General features: G+C 37.4%; 1 protein-coding gene across 4 annotated transcripts in view; it reads right to left on the reverse strand.

Annotated features, from left to right (window-relative positions):
- The window catches only part of FLVCR1 (feline leukemia virus subgroup C cellular receptor 1), a 39,519-nt gene that overhangs the window by 10,538 nt on the left and 9,780 nt on the right, over positions 1 to 19,201 (reverse strand). For all 4 annotated transcript variants that reach the window (XM_008583262.1, XM_008583261.1, XM_008583260.1 and 1 more), the window contains exons 3-8: positions 17,399 to 17,539; positions 11,688 to 11,755; positions 10,510 to 10,613; positions 5,479 to 5,589; positions 4,890 to 4,995; positions 4,556 to 4,667 (exon numbers count right to left, since the gene is read on the reverse strand). In XM_008583262.1, the coding sequence (XP_008581484.1) occupies positions 4,556 to 4,667; positions 4,890 to 4,995; positions 5,479 to 5,589; positions 10,510 to 10,613; positions 11,688 to 11,755; positions 17,399 to 17,539 (642 nt within the window). The remainder of the gene's footprint in view (positions 1 to 4,555; positions 4,668 to 4,889; positions 4,996 to 5,478; positions 5,590 to 10,509; positions 10,614 to 11,687; positions 11,756 to 17,398; positions 17,540 to 19,201) is intronic.

A 19,201-nucleotide genomic window follows, 5' to 3' on the forward strand; every position in this document is an offset into this window, starting at 1 on the left:
CACAGAGTTGTATCGTGGCCATCATAGAATGTATTGCTATAACTAACACCAAGGGCTATGATGGGACCCCAGTGACACAATCTTTTTAATTCTTGAAGATTTTCAAACTTGATAATTGAGCAGAACGTACCCATTTTGTCAAGGAATGCCTTCCTACTTTTAAAGAATTATGGATTTGCTTTTTCTGTGCACACATTTCCATGTGCATCAATGTGAGTTCCTTAACTGTCATGCCTTCAAGCTGTGAGATGTTAATGCAGATTATGCCTTTTTCACTGTTAAGCACTCAAAGCTCTTAAGTAGGAGAATCCAGTAGCTTGGTTTGTAACCCAACCTCAATCTGGTCCCCAGTGCCTGCTCCTCAGCCATCACACATCCAGGGCTCCCTGGGTTCACCCAGAACAGATTTTCTCCTCCTCAGATAACTCCATCATGGGAACTTCAGCCCAGGGCAAGCAGAAAGCAAATCCTGGTTGAGAAAGGCTGGAGTGCAGGATCTGCTATGATCCACTTGTCTCTCCACCAGCGCCCTAGCCACTATCCTGATCAGGCCGTGTGTTCATATTAAAGTGGGTTTCTTGTAGACAAGCTTGGTCTTGTTTCTCGATCCACTCTGACAATCTCTGTCTTTTAAATGATGCATTTAGACCACTGGTGTTCAAAGTGATTACTGATATGGTTGGATAAACATCTGCCATATTGGCAACTGTTTTCTATTTGTTGCCCTTTTGTAGTTCCTATTTTTGTCTTCCACTCTTTTTCTGCTTTTTATGGCTCTAATTGAGCATTTTGTATGATTCCATTTTCTTTCTTTTCTTAGCATATCAATTTCTTTTTTACTTTTCTTAGTGGTTGCCCTAGAGTTTGCAATATACATTTACAACTAATCCAAGTCCACTTTCAAACAACACTTCATTGTCAATGTACCTTATAATATCAAAATAACCCTAACTCCTCCCACCTGTCTCTTGTAGTCATTGCTGTCATTCATCTCACTCACATGTAAGCACACATGAGTACACATATATATGAGAATATATTTTTGCTATTATTCTGAAGTTATCTGTTAAATCAATTATGAATTGAAAAAAATAAGTTTTTATTCTACTACCTTCACTTATTCCTTCCCCAATGCTCTTCCTTTCTTTATGTAGATCTGAGTTTCTGGCCTATATGGTTTTCCTTCTCTCTAAAGAACTTCTTTTTTTTTTTTTTTTTTGTCCTTTTTTGAGCCCAGCCGCACCACGCTCAGCCAGTGAGCGCACCAGCCATCTCTGTATAGGATCCGAACCCGCGGCGGGAGCGCTGCTGCACTCCCAGCGCTGCACTCTCCCGAGTGCGCCACGGGCTCGGCCCACTAAAGAACTTACTTTTAACATTTCTTGCAAGGCAGGTCTACTGACAACAAATTTCCTCAATTTTTGTTTGTCTGAGAAAGTATTTCACCTTCACTTTGAAGGATAATTTTGCAGAGCATAGCATTCTGGGTTGGTGGGTTTTTTCTCTCAACACTTTAAATATTTCACTCCACTCTCTTGTCTGCAAGGCTTCTGAGAAGTAGCTGGATGTAATTCTTACCTATGCTTGTCTATAGGTAAGAATTTTTTCTCTCTGGCTTCTTTCAGGATTTTTTCCCCTTCATCTTTGATCTTCTGCAGTTTTGAATATGATCTGGATGTAATTCTTACCTATGCTTGTCTATAGGTAAGAATTTTTTCCCTCTGGCTTCTTTCAGGATTTTTTCCCCTTCATCTTTGATCTTCTGCAGTTTTGAATATGATATGCCTAGGTGTAGTTTTTTGGCATTTATCCTGTTTTGTGTTCTGAGCTTCCTGGATCTATTGTTTGGTATCTGACGATAATTTGGGAAAATTCTGTCACTTTTGTCTTAAGCATTTCTTCTGTCCCTTTTTCTCTTTCTTCTCCTTCTGGTATTCCCATTACATGTATGTTCCACCTTTTGTAGTTGTGCCACAGTTCTTGGATATTCTGCTCTGTTTTTTAAGTCTTTTTTCTCTTCGCTTTTCTGTTCTGGAGATTTCTATTGACATATCCTCAAGTCCAGATTCTTTCTTCAGCCATGTCCAGTCTACTAATGAGCCCATCAAAGGCATTCCTCATTTTTGTTAGATCATTTTTGATCTGTAGCATTTCTCTTTGGTTTGTTCTTAGAATTTCCATGTCTCTGCTTACATTGCCCATCTGTTCCTGCAAGCTGTCTATTTTATCCATTAAAGCCCTTAGCATATAAACCATAGTTGTTTTACATTCCCAGTCTAACTCCAGCACCCTTGTCATGTCTGCTTCTGACATTTGCTCTGTCTCTTCAAACTGTATTTTTTTTTTTGGCTTTTCATATACTTTTTTCTTGACAGACAGACATGATGCACCAGGCAAAAGAAACTGCTCTAAATAGGCCTTTAGTAATGTGGTGGTAAGGTATGGGGAGAGGGGAAGCACTGTACAGTCCTAAGATTATAACTTTTGGTGATCCTGTGCCTGTAGAGTATGAACTTCACATGTGCTTCTCAGTCCTGCCCCCTTCTCAGGTGGACAGGATGGTTAGAGGGGCTGTAGTTGGGTATTTCCATTCTCCCAGGTCAGTTAAGCTCTAATAAATCCTCAGCAGATTAGACAATGGAAAAATAGTTTCTCCTGAGGGTAAACCTTGTCAAGGAGAACAGAATGTTCTGGTATGTTTCAAAATGGTTCCTTTTCCCCTCCTGACAGAAGCAGGAGGTAAAATTCACAAAAGTGTGAGGGCCTCATGACTGGGTCTCCCTGGAGTTTTATTTCTCAGAGCTGTTCACACTGAGCCTCTGGCAATTATCAATTACAGTTCAGGTTTCCTACCCTAGCACTGGTTCCCACAGAAGTTTCATTCAGCACCTGTTTCTGTTCCAGTAAGTTGTGTTTCTCTGTACTCTCCTCTTGGTATCTCCAATTTTGGAGGCAGTTGTTTGCCCTGTGACCTCACTTCTCTTACAAACCTAAGAAGAGCTGCTGATTTTTCAGTTTGTTCAGCTTTTTACTTGTTGTTAACTTGGAGTGGCAAGTCCAAGTTTCTTACATGCTGGACCAGAAACTGGAAGTCTAATGTTTCCTTTGAAATCCACAGTGCCTCTTATTATTCTGCTCCATTATTGATACCAACAGTCTAGAAAAACTCACTTAGCTCTCTCCGCTAAAATACTCAACATATGAGAGAAATTAATTAGCACTTTTAGATGGTAAAGGCATCGAAGTAAAACTAACTTTAAAGATCTTTTTCTCTTCTTAATTAATTTCCTAGACCTGATTTGCTTGAATTAACATTCATGAATCTCATGTAAAAACAACGTGAATAGGGAGTGTGAAAGAGCTCCCTTTGTTGGAGCAGCAACAACATTCTACGTGATAGACAGACAGTACTTGCCTGGAAATTAAGAACCAACATGGAGTTTCTTATGAAAGATCAGTAGGTAAAGCAGTCAATGTGTTATATATTTTAGTTTTGTATGTTTTATTTCACTAACTGAAGAAAATAGGGGGAAAAACTCCCTTGTGATAGGATGTTTTTCTTTGAGGAAATGGTACATTCACTTTCTTTGAGCATAATGAACAACTGTCCAAAATAAATGTTTATCACTTTTAAGATTTCATATTGAAAGTTTCAAAAAGAATGATCTGGTATTCAACAAACATAAGAAGAAGCTTTGATTCAGGCATCTTTCTCATAAATTCTATCCTCGAATTAAGTTATAACCAGATTAAATAAACAGTCCCTCCTTAAGTGTCCATAGTTTCTGTCTCTCATGTTGGTAAAGGGATGCAGAAAGAAATTCACAAAGTGAAATGACAGCAGAAGGAAGCATGGGCTTGGAAAAACCACTGAATGTTAAGTCTTGCTTCCAAATCCATTGTTACACTGTGTGCATGGGACAAACTATGGATAAGAGTTTTTGCATATTTTCTTTCTCTGGAGATTGGGCACTATTCTCTCTCCTGCCCAGGTCAATTCTGACTACACCTAAGAAGTGTAAGAACTAGCTAACCATTCCACAGCTATTTCCAGCACCACCATTTGACTTCTTACCACCTCTACCATATTATAATAATAGCTGACATGTACTAGGTACATCCTAGGTGCCAGACACTATACTAGAGGCTTTTCATGAACTACCTCAGTTAATTCTCACAGTAATCCTATAAAGCAGGTTTTTAATATCCTATTGTGTAAAGGAGGAAATGAGCACTTGAGAGGTTCAGTAACTTGTCTAAAGTCACACGGCTAGTGAGCAGCAGAATTAGAATGTGAGGCCAGGTCCACCCAACTCTAGGTCTCCATTACTCTTGTTACAATGATTTTGCTTTCTATGTAGAATGATTGTACTGAATTTGAAACTTGCAAAATGAATTAACAGATATATATTCTTAGAAGAAAACAGTGTTCTGCTTTTTACCTCATTTTTTTCTCCTTGCGTTCTGTCAAGCCATTAAAAAGCAACATACGTGAAAATTAAATATAAAGACAACATGACATAAGCACTTTCGACAGGAAAATGCCCTAATTTACCTGTTAAAATGATGCCTATTAACATCCAAACACAGAGGAAAATGTTCCCAACCCTAGGGTCATAGTCTGATGTGAGCTTCCCTTGAGCCAATGTGAACAAAATTCCAAATATCTAAAATGAAATAAGAGGAATAATTTTTATGTTTGCTTCTTTAAAACAAGTACAAAGTTTTCCCCAGAACTTTTCTTAATTAATTTTGCTCGTATAATTTGGCTTCTGGAAATATTTATTGAAAAATGAAACTGTTAAAACAAAAACCATGGTCAAACTCATTATTCATTCGAATGTTTGGTAAAATAATCATCTCAGGTTTAAAAGAAATCAGAGGTTTACCTGTGCAGAAGCATTAAGAAGACCAGATGAAGTGCCTTCAGATTCAGGGTAAGTAATTTCAACAGCAAATTCAAAACCCAAGGGGAGATAACCAGTCATGAAAAAACTAGGAAAATAAATCCAGAATTAAAGAAAGAATTATCAAAGGACAATACCACATATTGATACAATCATTCTACCTCTCAGGTCTATTCTAATGATCAAACAAGTTAATATTTTTAAGTTGCTATGTAAAAGCAAGGAACTATTACTAGTGACCAATCAGCCCAGGGTCACAAGAACAGGGAAGCAAAATAATTCCTAAGTTTTGTCTTAAGAAAAATTTACTTCTAGTTTTCCAAGCCAATTGTCTTTGTAAACCAAGTAAAGTTACTTGGATTAAGTAAGGATCAACCATTTTTACCAAAAAACAATTCTAAACCTATTTTTGTAGTTCTTAAGAATTACACATTTATATACACAGAGTGGATTCTTTAAAATTTAAAATATTAAAGAAACTTTTGATGAACTTGAAAAATTAAAAAACAGAGTAACACTTCAGAATTACAACAGCATGCTATCATTCCCCCTACACACATATCATATTTACCCAAGCACTCCTCCAGTAACAAACACGATAATAATGTATCCAAGGTTCAACGTGAACGTAAATATAAGCATTCCAATAAAAGACAAAATGTAAACGATCAGAGTAGTCTGTCTAAAGGAAAAACAACAAAATTGTTAGTATTTTTATTGATTCTCCTACGCACATAGAAATCATGTGGCTAACCATTACTCTCTCTGTGCAGTAATAAATCTTTGTTTTTCAAAATCTACCCCATCTTCTTGACTATGGAAAATGTATCTACCAAAGCATGGACTTTAAAGCTTAAATTTAAGATTCAACAGCAGCAGACAACAAAACCCACACTATATCCAATACTCAAAGAAGGGATATTCATGGATAAAATCATTTTTATGCCACCAAATGGGATAGTTCCCTGTTCATATTTCAAGATTCAGATCAAACTTCATCTCTTCCAAATGTCTTCACAAACCACTGCAGCTCTGAAGATTCTCTCTTTCTTCCAAAGTCTCTTATCATTTACTCTCTACGTAATTGGCACTTGACTTCTATTAAACTTATGACAAACCTATTTTAGTTTGAAATATTATTGAACTTTCCATATGTGAATGCCTTATTTTCCCCATTTAGACCACAAATGTCTTATGGACAGGGATCACATATTGCTTGCCATAGTCCTAACTAAAAGGAATGCACACAACAGGAGTCCAGTGAACGAATGACAGTTACACTGAGAAGCCAGGGTAATAACATTTTTTTTTTTCTTTTTTCCCTTTACTGGACCTATCACTTCCCAAACCCCTGCCCTCCTTTCCTCCATCTCTAGTATCCTTAGGTTTGTGCTCTCCTTCTGAAAGTTCAACTTATTGTTGTGGTCTTTTTCTTTCTTTCCTTCCTTCCTTTCTAGGAGCCAGTTATGAGTGAGAACATGTGGTATTTGTTTCTTTTGTCTGGCTTGGTTCACTTAACATAATTTTCTCCAGACTTCTCCATATTGCTGCAAATGGCAGAATTTCATTCTTTCCTATGGCTGAGTAGTATTCCACCATGTATATATACATTTTCTTTATCCAGTTGCCTGCCAATGGACACTTAGGTTGGTCCATACTTGGGCTATCGTAAATAGAGCTGCAATGAACATGGAAGTCAGGTATCCCTTCAACATGATGAATTCCTTTCCTTTGGATATATATCAAGTAGTGGGATTGATGGATCATATGGTAGCTCTATCTGTAGTTGTTTGAGAAACCTCCATACTATTTTCCATAATGGCTGTACTAATTTACAGTCCCACCAACAGTGTAGAAGAGTTCTCCTTTCCCTGGATCCTCACCAGCATTTGTTATTCCGGGTCTTTTTTTTTTTTTTTTGTCTTTTTCCGTGTCCAGCAACGGATCGCAACCCTCAGTGTTGCCCCCGTACCGGACCGGGGACCGGCAATGGGATCGCAACCCTCAGCGTTGCTCCCGCGCCTCGCTCAGCCAGTGAGCGGGAACCGGTCTGTATGTGGGATCCGAACCCTCGGGCGGGAGCGCCGCTGCGCTTCCCAAGCGGCGCACTATCCAGTGCGCCACCGGGCCGGCCCTCCAGGTCTTTTTAATAATAGCCAGTCTAACTGGGGTGAGATAGTATCTCAATGTGGTTTTGATTTGCACTTCTCTAATGACTAGTGATGCTGAACATTTTTTCATGTACCTGATGGCCATGTGTATGTCTTCCTTTGAAAAGTATTCATCTCCTTTGCCCATTTTTTAATTGGATTATTTGTTTTTTTACTGTGCAGTTGTTTGAGTTCTTTGTATATTCTGGATATTAATACCTTGTCAGATGCATAGTTTGCAAATATTTTCTCCCATTCTGTAGGTTGTCTTTCCACTCTGTTGATTGTTTCCTTTGCTGTGCAGGAGCTTTTTAGTTTGATAAAATCCCATTTGTTTTTTCTTTTGTTGCTTGTGCTTTTGGGGTCTTATTCATAAAGTCTTTGCCTAGTCCTACTACCCGGAGTGTTTCCCCTATGTTTTCCTTTAGTAAATTTATGGTTTCAGGTCTCGTATTTAAGTCTGTAATCCATTTTGAGTTGATTTTGGTATATGGTGAGAGGTACAGGTCCAGTTTCATTTTTTCTGCATATGGATATCCAATTTTCCCCAGCACCATTTATTGAAGAGGCAGTCTTTTCCCCAATGTATGTTCTTGCTGCCTTTGTCAAAGATCAGTATGTGGGTTGATTCCAGGTTTTCTATTCTGTTCCATTAATCCAAGTGTCTGTTTTTATGCCAGTACCACACTGTTTTGGTTACAATCACTGTGTAATATAATTTGAAGTCAGGTAGTGTTATGCCTCCAGCTTTTTTTTGTTTTTGCTTAGGATTGCTTTGGCTATTCAGGGTCTTTTGTTGTTGCATATAAATTTAGGGTTGCTTTTTCTATTTCTGTGAAGAATGTCATTCATATTTTGATGGGGACTGTGTTGAATCTGTAGATTGCTTTGGGCAGAATGGATATTTTCATGATGCTAACTCTTCCCATCCAACAGCATAGTATGTCTTTCCACCTTTTTGTGTCTTTAATTTCTTTCAGTTATGTTTTGTAGTTCTCATTGCAGAGATCTTTCACCTCTTTGGTTAAATTGATACCTAGGTATTTTTTTTGTGTGTGTGTCAACTGTTGCAAATGGGCTTGCTCTCCTGATTTCATTTTCTGCTAGTTTGTTATTGGGGTATAAAAATGCTATTGATTTTTGGGTGTTGATTTTGTATCCAGCAACATTACTGAAATTGTTAATCAGCTATAAGAGTTTTTTGGTAGAGTCTACAGGTTTTTCTATATATAAGATCATGTTGTCAGGAAACAAGGACAGTGTGACTTCGTCCTCTCTAATCTGGATGCCCTTTATTTCTTTCTCTTGCCTGATTATTCTGGCTAGTACTCTGAGAAGCCAGGGTAATAACACATTTCTATGAGTATCAAGTTTTCTAAATATATAATAGATGATTACATATTTATGATAACTTATATATAGCATATATATTATTTATAAGACTATTAAGGGCTGGCCCTGTGGCTCACTCGGGAGAGTGCGGTGCTGATAACACCAAGGCCACGGGTTCGGATCCCACATAGGGATGGCCGGTTCGCTCACTGAGCGAGCGTGGTGCTGACAACACCAAGTCAAGGGTTAAGATCCCCTTACCGGTCATCTTAAAAAAAAAAAAGACTATTAAGAAATTTAATCCTTTATATATGCTCCTTTCCTACAAATTGAATGGGTTTCACTCTAAGCTATCATTTCATAATAATGAAGCCACAGTGAGTATTGTCTTAAATTATGGGAGAACTACCTTGGAGAATTTCAAGACTGGAGATACTTTTGGAAGAGTTTAGAATAATAGTATCAAATGTGTCTTGGGCCTTGAAAGGTGCAAAAGACAAAGTTCTATATTTCATTCATTCAGTTTATTTCATTCCATTCATTTATTCATTCCTAGTGCCATTCATTCATTTCTCCCAGCAGATGGGGAGGTTTCGGCCTATTAAAAAATGTGTCTATTCTTTTAAGACCCAGAGCAAAAGATGCTGCCTCTGAAACCCCCTTCTCGGTCTCCCAGTTGGTATCATTCACTTTTTCTTTTTTATTAGCATTTTGTTGGTTCCATATAGATGAAAAATTGATGCAGCATTTTCATATTATGCATTATTTTATAGTTAAGTGGTACAGTTTGGGGGCATTTTAGAAAAAAGTTTTTACCAAAAAAAAAAAAAAAAAAATCTTACGCTCAACAATAAATTTTTTTTTTAAAGAAAATGTAATTTTATTATTTTTTACATTCTAGGATGTTGTTGCAGAGCAGTTTGGAGGGAGGGAGAGAGAGGAAAGGAGAAGAAAATGGGATGGAAGAAGGAGGAAGGAGGAGTGGTGGGATTGAGGCCTGTGGCACCCCTCTTATTCCCACAGAGGAGACCGGGGGCCTTCCAGCGGTGGCTTGGCCATTGCCGGGCTGGGTGCAGATGCCAGGGGGGTGTGACAAAAGCCCTCGCCCCCCAGCTCGGGAACCCGGGGCCCTTCTTGCTGCAGCTTGGTGGTCATCACTGAGCTGGTTACACATGTCAGGGGGGCGTGGCTGAGGCCCAAGGTCCCCCACCACCCCAACTTGGGAGACCCCGGGTGCTTCCTGCGGTGGCTCGATGATTGCCACTGGGCTAGATGCAGCTGTTGGGGGGCATGGCTGAGGCCCTCAGCCCCCTACCACCCTGGCTTGGGAGAGCCCTCAACAATAATTTTTTTTTTCCCTTTTTTTTTTGTCTTTTTTCGTGACCGGCAACGGGATCGCAACCCTTGGTGTTGTGCCCGCACCTCGCTCAGCCAGTGAGCGGCCGGTCTGTATGTGGGATCTGAACCCGCGGCGGGAGCACCGCCGCGCTCGCAAGCGGCGCACTGTAGCAGTGCACCACCGGGCCAGCCCAAACAATAATTTTTTGATAGGAAAAAACTTTTGCTTGTTTTAAAGCCCACAACATAAGAAAAGAAAAAGATGGGCCGACCCGTGGCGCACTGCCGCGGGTTCGGATCCTATATAAGAATGGCCAGTGCGCTCACTGGCTGAGCGCGGTGCAGGCGACCCCACACCAAGGGTTGCTATCCCCTTACCGGTCATGAAAAAGCCAAAAAAAAAAAAGAAAGAAAAGAAAAGAAAAAGATAAAGTTTGCCAAAACTGAAATGTTTCCCAGAAAATGTTTCTGAGAAAACATTTTTTATTCTGTTCTTCATAGAATAGAAATGATCCCTTCTGAAGTAGTGCATATGAGTATTGTTAGAGGGAAAGAAGGTTCATATGGTACCCAACTTTTCAAAGTTGAAATAAATATGACCAGTAAAATAATATGATATATAGACTTTTGAAACATTAGCTAAGTGAAGGGAACCTATGAGTGTTTAGAATACAAGTCTTTAAGTAATAACACTTTTTAAATTCCTTAAAATAAAAACACAGTTTTCCTTAAAATCAAAATACCTTTGGCTGTACACCACACACGTATCTACTCTCACTTACTTGTACGTTTTGGTATAATCCAGCCATAAACCACAGAGAACAGAGCCCACCATTCCAGCTACTACCAGTGTCAGCCCAATCCTTCCAGCATTCACTTCTTCTCCCTGAAAACAATTTGCATAAGAAGTTATCCTTCTCATTCCCATACTTTTTCATAGTCAATGGAAATAATCAGATAAAATTAAGCACACAATAGGGTGTACTTATGTTGAGGAGTGGGGGTGGGGAAGAGCAGGTAACAATACACAAAGGGCATTCTATTTTAAAACCAGGAAAAATGCCTAAAATAATGCAAGAAAGAAAAAAAGGAAAAATTTCCACAGTTCTCTATGGTAAGAAGTACAATGATTTTTGTTAGGATTCTTAAGTAACTTACAGAAATTTGAAAAGGAGGTTAACACTGTAGCTTTTACATACTACAAATGCTTTCTTTTTTCAAAGGCAAAGAGGGGTCCGTTAGAACTTAATACTTGCTACTTTATGCTGATTTCCCTTAAAAAGTTTTTTTGTCTTTTTCCATATAACCAATCACATTATTTCTTTTAAAAAACAACAACAACAAAACTTAGGTACTGTCACAGTGATAACTTCTGCTTTCCACGTTGTGAATTTTATAAACTGGATCAATGTGTTGTAAATAAAATTTAGAGGAGACCATTGTTTGGGACTTAGTTTCTGGACTAGGACCAACAGATCAGACCAAGCCAGAATGGAGTCACTCATGACAGTTGCCACATAATCAAACAACTTTAAAACGGGCCAGCTTTCCAAAAAAAAAAAAAAGGAGATTCACAGCAACCAATCAGAAGGTGCCTACTCCCTTGTGTTTTAATCTTATAAGGAAAGTAACTTTGTAAAAACCGATCTGTTTTTTGTTCCTTTCCTCAGCTATTTTCTGTCTATAAAACCCGCCCACCTCCTCTGCTCAGCTCATCAAACTCCTTTCTAAATCTTTAGATGGGATGCTGCCTGATTCGTGAGCTAATAAAAGCCAATTAGAAGTTTAAACAAAATCTGTTGAAAATTTTTTTAACAAATTTATTCGCAATGAAAACAAATGTAAATATTTTATAGCAACAAGGTCATAATCATTAACCTTATAATTGTGCGAACAGGAATTATACTGCTAAAGAAAAATTCTTGGCCAGGCATGCAGCATGATATAAGCAGAAGCTTACCTCATAATATTTCAATATCATTTGATTTAATAGTGTTGACACTGAATAAAATGCTCCAGTCATGATACCTACAATAATAAAGAGAAAATTACAAATCCATCATTTTCCAGTTAATGAAGTGACTTGGAATACTATGTGACAACTGTGAAAATATATTTCTCACACAATTGAAAAAGAAAATTAAAAAATATTGCCATTCCCTTTCAGAATGTGGACTGATCAATTTAACACCTACATTTATAGAGATATAATAGAAACGTCATAACACTATTATTATTTAGATCCAGATATACTGAATATAAATCATATCCACACATATAACACTGTATATGGCAACCAATCTAGCAATGGATTGCTTATTGAGCACATATAACGTACTACAGCAATGAATGTTAAAGGCATAACAGAACCCCTGCTTCAGAGATCTAACCCCTGTATCAAGACCTACAAGGCAATTCATAAGACAATATTAAAGAATACTTTAAAAGAGAAAAAAAGAGCTGGTTATCAGGAATTATAAAACTAGGTTTGAACCCTGGTGTTTCCTTGCATGTACTATATAAATTTAAGTAAACGTCTTACCTAAGTTTATCATTTCTCTCTATTTATTATTTAATATTTCAAGCATACAAAATAGTATAGAGAATAAAATAACAAATACCCATACTCATCCAGATTTGTCAAACATTAACATTTTGCCATCTTTGCTTCAGATTCATTTTTCAGACTTTTCCCAATCCTATTTTTCTCTCTTCTTTCCCAAAGGTAACCCCTATCTTGATCTTGCTGTTTATCATTTTATACATTACCATAACTATAAACAATTTGAATCAATCTGCATGTATTTAAACTTCATATAAACAACATATTTGTATCCATCTATGACTTGCTCTTATCACTCAACACTATAGTTCTAGGATTTATTCATGTTGATACTTTTTGTTCTAGTTCATTAGTTTTCTCTATTGTATAATATTTCATTGTCTGAATATACTTCAATTTAATTATCTCTTGTTCTGTCAATAGACATTTAAGGTTTCTTCCAGTCTTTTACTATTTAAAACAACTTTGCAATGAATATTATGTTTTTGTTCTGACCTACAAGGGTTTTTTTTTAAGAATATATCTAAGAGAAGAATTTCTACTTTCTGGATATAGCCAAGTTGATCTTCAAAGTGGCTGTATTCATTTATACTATGAGCATAGTTCCTATTGCTCCTCATCCTTAACAAATTTGTTTTCACCAGATTCTGAATTATTTATTTTTTGCCAATTTGAATGCATCTGCTATTGTATCTTACTCTGGTTTTGATTTGCATTTTCTTGGTTACTAGAAAAGTTTAGCATCACATATGAACAATACACACACATAAACACCTTCTTGTTTCCCTGTGTTATTTGCTCTTTTCTTATTGATTTGTAGGAGGTTTTTTTTTTTTTTTTTTTTTTTGAATAGTAATCCTTTGTTAGTTATATGCACTGCAGACATTCTCTCATAGTCGAGGTCTTGTCATTTTTCTTTTTTAGGAGTGTTATTCCTCATCCATACCATCCCACATGCAGGAATGGTCCAATCTTATATATGATACTAGGCATGGAGGGACACAGGTGTGCATCCAAAAGGTGTGATGTGGCCCTCACTCAGACATATGATCCCTAACTCTGCACCTCTTTGGTGAAGAATATGAGGTCAAGAAATCTACTCCAAACTAAGAATACTACTGAACCCTCCACACTGTTTCTCAACTCCTTCTTCATAATTCCTTCAACAAGTAAACTTTGTTTAATTTCCTAAGCAGTACCTGTGTCTGGCCTTTTCAAATCTACAAAGGGCATCTGTTAATACAGTGGTCCTATAAGGTTAACTGGCATCATTATAATTTTGATTCTTTTGTAAATGTGGTCTATCCCTCTATTTAAATTATTTAGAGGGCTGGCCCCTGGCTCACTTGGGAAAGTGTGGTGCTGATAACACCAAGGCCATGGGTTTGGATCCCTATATAGGGATGGCTGGTTAGCTTGCTTGGGAGAGCAAGGTGCTGACAACACCAAGTCAAGGGTTAAGACCCCCCTACTGGTGATCTTTAAAAAACAAACAAACAAAATTATTTAGGTCTTCTTTCATGCCTTTCAATGTTTTATAATTTTCTCTGTGAAGTTCTTTTGGTAGATTTATTCCAAGATATCTTATAGGTCTGGTTGCTATTATAAAAAACATTTTGTCACAGGAATGCAATTCCCACAAATACACAGGAATGCAATTGATATTTTAACACTGTTAGATACCTAATAATCTCACTGAACTCATTCTTATTAGTTTTAATAACTATCTCTAGGTTTTCTTGCATTATTTTAATAGACAAGGGGTCAGCAAACATTTTCTGTAAAAGGCCAGATAGTAAATATTTTTAGCTTTGCAGGTCACATAGTCTCTGATGCAACTACTCAACTCTGCCCTTGTAGTTCAAAAGCAGCTAGAGACAATAAGTAAACAAACAAAACTTTATTTATAAAAACAGACAATGGCCAGGTTTGGCCTGTGAGCCATAGGCTGCTGACTTCTGATATATATAACCATATTATCCGTGAATAATAACATCTTTTATATTTGTTTCATATACCTTTTATTTTTCTTGTATTACTGAGCCAGCCAGGACTTGCAGTTGGAAGCTGAGTAGAAGTGGTGACAACAGGCATCCTTATCTTAAGGGATGCTGATCATTGATTCTGAAGGGGAATGGGTCTAAGGTTCTGCCTTTAGTGAGATGTTTGCTATAGGGTTTTCATAGATAAACTTTATCAGGCTCAGAAAGTTCAATTTTCTTCAGTTTGCTAAGAGTCTCAATCCATGTGTACTGCATTCTTTCAAATGCTTTTTCCTCAGTTACTAGGTTGATTTCCCTCTTTGATTCATTACTTTGGTAAATTATATTCATAAATTTCCAGTACTGAATAATTTCTCATTCCTGAGATAAACCAAATGCAGTCAGGATGTATTATCATTTTTATAAATTGTTGGGTTAGGTTTGCCAATATTTTATTTTGGATTTTTACATCTAGGTTCACAAGTAAAATTAACCTATAATTTTTCTCTTATCCTGTCCTTGTCTGGTTTTGATTATCAAGGTTATACCAGCCTTACAAATAAGCTGCAGATGATAACAGTGATTGCCTCTGGGGAGTGAAACTGGATGACCTGGGGACAAATCTGGGGGGACACTAACTTTTCATTGTACACCCACAACACCTTTCAAATTTGGTACGTTATGCATGTCTTATCTATTTGTACAAATAAATACAATTCAAAATTAAGAAAAAAGAACTCAGTTTCTTTTTTTTTTTTTTCCTTTTTGTCTTTTTTCGTGTCCGGCAACGGATCGCAACCCTCAGTGTCGCACCCAGACCGGGACCGGCAACGGGATCGCGACCCTTGGTGTTGCGCCCACACCTCGCTCAGCCAGTGAGCGGGAACCGGTCTGTATGTGGGATCCGAACCCTCGGCGGGAGCGCCGCCGCTCTCCCAAGTGGCGCACTGCTGCAGTGCGCCACCAGGCCGGCCCCAGGAACTCAGTTTCTTTATTTATAAAATAGAAATAATAATAATCTTTCTACTGAAAAAGGTTTGGACAGTTAAATAAAATAATATGTATGAAAACCCTTTATAAATTCCAAACAAATAGACACATTTTAACCTAGTCATTTATGTATATTCAAGTAAGTACTAAGTTCTATGATATCAAAGACATAAAAACTCCATAGAGATCCAAGTATTCAGAGAAGGGACCAAGACTCCTGCTCATGCCACTACCCTCTTCCCCTGTCTATCCAAATCCACCCCATTCTCCAAGCCCACCTTCGGTGATGCTCTGCCTGCCGTCCGCGGCCCTCCTCTTCACCTATCCTGCAATGGCCACACAACTTCTCTTGTGTTGTTACCTTTTTGATAAGTACATCCTTCACTGTTTCTTACTTTTCAGATGTTTATATTATCTCCCCAATTGGATGATAAATTACTTACGGGCAGAAAGTATATATCATGCTTCTTTCTAGCCCACACAGCATCTAGAGCACTGTTAGATACTTAGTTGGTATATGACAGCTATCAATGGAATAAACAAATAAAAGAATGAAAAACAAAATGAACAATAAATGAGGTAAACATAAAGCTAGCTCTTGTAGGATTGCTTAAGGAACAAAAGAGCACACTTCAGGTTAAAGAAATAGGGGCAGAAAATTACAGAGACTAGAATTAATGGTGTATATTTCAAATGGAGGTATGTGTCTGTGTGTGTGTGCGTGTGTGTGTCTGTCTGTCTGTGATAGGGGGTTGGTTACACGTTTTGTATTGGGAAACAGTGAGAGATAAAAGAGTGGTTAAGAAAAAAGCCACCTTAAATGACACGCTGAAGAAATTAATTTGTTCTAATAGAAAATAGTGAGCCACTGATTTTCTCTACTTTCTAGTTATAAATTTCAGGTTTAACCTACACAGTGAGGTAACCAGCAAAATTAAGTATGGCATGCTAAAGTATTTAAGGATGAGATAATATAACATCTGAGATTTGCTTTAAAATATTCCAGGAAAAATGTAGGGGAAACAGATAAAGCAAGAACATCAAAATGTCAATAATTTTTTTTTTTTTTGTCTTTTTCCGTGTCCGGCAACAGATCGCAACCCTCAGTGTCGCCCCCGTACCGGACCGGGACCGGCAACGGGATCGCAACCCTCGGTGCTGCTCCCGCGCCTCGCTCAGCCAGTGAGCGGGAACCGGTCTGTATGTGGGATCCGAACCCTCGGCGGGAGCGCCACCATACTTCCCAAGCGGCGCACTATAGCAGTGCGCCACCGGGCCGGCCCGATAATTGTTAAAGCTGGGTGATGTGTACATAATGGATGGTACACAGGAGTTTGTTAGATTAAATGTTCTACTTCTGTGATTAATTAAATTCCCATTGAGAAAAAAAAAAGGAACTAATCCTGGTAAAATGCTAAGTGTTCAGGTTAGGGCATTATCTGTTATAATTTGTAAAATGTTTATGTAATAGGGTGTGCACTCTCCAAAAAATGTAAAGAAGAGAATAGTGGTGAGTGACTTCTGAAGGCAGCTAAGACAGAAATAAGGAGTGCTGGTGGCTAATATAAATGGTGTTAATACAAGAAACAGAGAACAAAACATCAGAAAACTCTCAAGAAAACCAAGTGTGTTGGTGCCGGCAGTCAAAGCTACAGTGTTAAGATGAATATTTGTCAACTATTCTGAAAGAACTAGGAGAATGAGAATTTTTTTTAAAAAGTTAGAAGTGGTTAAGGTGACCTCCTTCATGTCTAGTTTTGAGTAGTCAAAATAGATGCCAGTTTGCACAGGGTCAAAAAATGAAATCATTCATAGCATTTCCCACATGCTTACAGTAGTCATAACAACAGTTCATAAATGACCTAAAATACTCTGAGAACTCACAAAAGAAGACAATGCTTTTATGTTTGAGATCTATTACTTTATTTTTTTTTTATTTTGAAAACATGTAAGAAGATCCATCTTGTATCTTTTTGCTTTTAGTGCAAAATTTAAGTTTATGACTAGGCTATGGTTATTTTTATTGTGTTAACAACTCAGTCTCATTAAAGTTCAAACCACTAGGTGAAATAAAAAGAATCCACAATGTTCAAAGGTTTATACAGACATGAAAAGAAATACAAGAAAACCACTTACCATAACTGATCAACAGAAGGATGAAGGGAATGTTTCTGAACAGATTCCTCATTGACTTCTTATAGGAGTACTCCGCAGGGGGACTGTCTTGAAGAGCTGCTCGAGACTGACTTGGTGGATACTGAGGTTTTTCTTTGAATGCTGGAAACATACATGAAAAGGATTACATATAATTAATACATATGGAATAGATTGTTATGTATATTATAATATACAATTAATTATATGTATCTTTCTTGGTGAGCAGACAGAATCCAGATTAAGTTTAAGGAGGTAGTGAACATCTTTTATGGTGAGGTTTTTCATCTTCACTGATTTCTGAGGGAGGAATAGCTTGAGACTATCATCTCAGTCCTCTGAAACTGTCTGAAACTCAGAGATTTGGCCAATTCACATAACTGAACTGCAAAACTATCAATAACGTGCCACAACCTTGCCAGTTGACTACTCCATTTTTAGTTAAGCCAGATTAATTTTTACTACATCAAGTATTCAACAATTATCAAAATCAGTCCAATTTATAATTAGAGGTAAACATCAGATACGAGTATGCCAATATACTATTGAACTTTTAGAGGACTGTCTTGAGTTAGTAACTATCTTCTTCTGAAATTTGACATGAAGATTATCACATGATCCAAGTACACTGCTGGGACTGAAAACGTCTGGGTGAATTCATGGGGGAAGAGCTAGGTCTTTCTTGTTGACTCACTCAAGCTGCATGTGGAAAAGATAGGGGTAGAGCTAAGAGACATAAAAGTGGAATACGGTATCTGGTACTGTAAGTTTTAGCACTGTCTTTTTCCAGTTAGAGATTTCACAGCCTTCTCAGACACACATCTAGAGGCCACCCTTTTGCTGGGTAGGGAAGGACCTACCAACTTCCCACAACAGATGGCTGGGGATAAATTTCTGTAGGGTTAGACTAACGACAAGTCAAGACTAACTGACAGAAGAGCTGAACTACTAAAATTTGGTCAGAAATTAAAATCTAGTTGTTATACTGACTCAAAGGTTTTAACTACAATAGAATGAAAATGTTGTATTTCACTGACTCTACAACACTCTGATGCTTGCACTCAATGATCTTGCCAGGTATCAATAGAACGTTTTCACATAACCATGTCTTAATTACCACAAATGTTAGATGCCATTGATTGTTAAACACATGTCAAATTCAGAGACTTCATGAAAAAAAAAAAAGTATACCTTGGAACCAATGAAATAGAGTACATGCAAAAGGAAAAATGTAAATAGATAAGGAAAAAAGTAATATTTTCTGGAAAACTAGGATTTCTTTTTCTTTCTCTCACTCTCTCTCTCTCTCTCTTTTTTTTTTTTTTGGTTATATCAGATATTCTTTCTTCCAGGAAGGCAGTCCTACTTTGTAGTTTGAAAGTGGGTTACAGATTTTGAGATTCTACCCAAGTCTCAATGAATCAGACCTTACAGGACAAAACCTGAAAATCTGTATTAAACACAAAACTCCCCAAATGTGAACAACAGTCAGCCAGGTTTGAGAATCACTGGGAAAGGAAGAAATGACCCTTAAAACTTCCACGAAATACTGTAATTCTCTAATTCTCCTGCTTGCTGCTAAAAATAAAAAAATTAAAGTTCTTTGCTGACCAAAACATTAATTGTGATATAACTAAAACTTATCAAACTAAAGCATACTTCTATTTTCATAGATCTCACAACTCATTTAAGAGGAGATACAACTCATAATTATTTACTTTTTGATATCCTTGCATTGGAGGTCTGGTAGACATCAAACGTCTAAGTTGTTGCAAATCTTCCTCC

The sequence above is a fragment of the Galeopterus variegatus genome, unplaced genomic scaffold (genome assembly GCF_000696425.1).
Source record: "Galeopterus variegatus unplaced genomic scaffold, G_variegatus-3.0.2 Scaffold2876, whole genome shotgun sequence".
In the NCBI taxonomy this organism is placed as follows: Eukaryota; Metazoa; Chordata; class Mammalia; order Dermoptera; family Cynocephalidae; genus Galeopterus; species Galeopterus variegatus.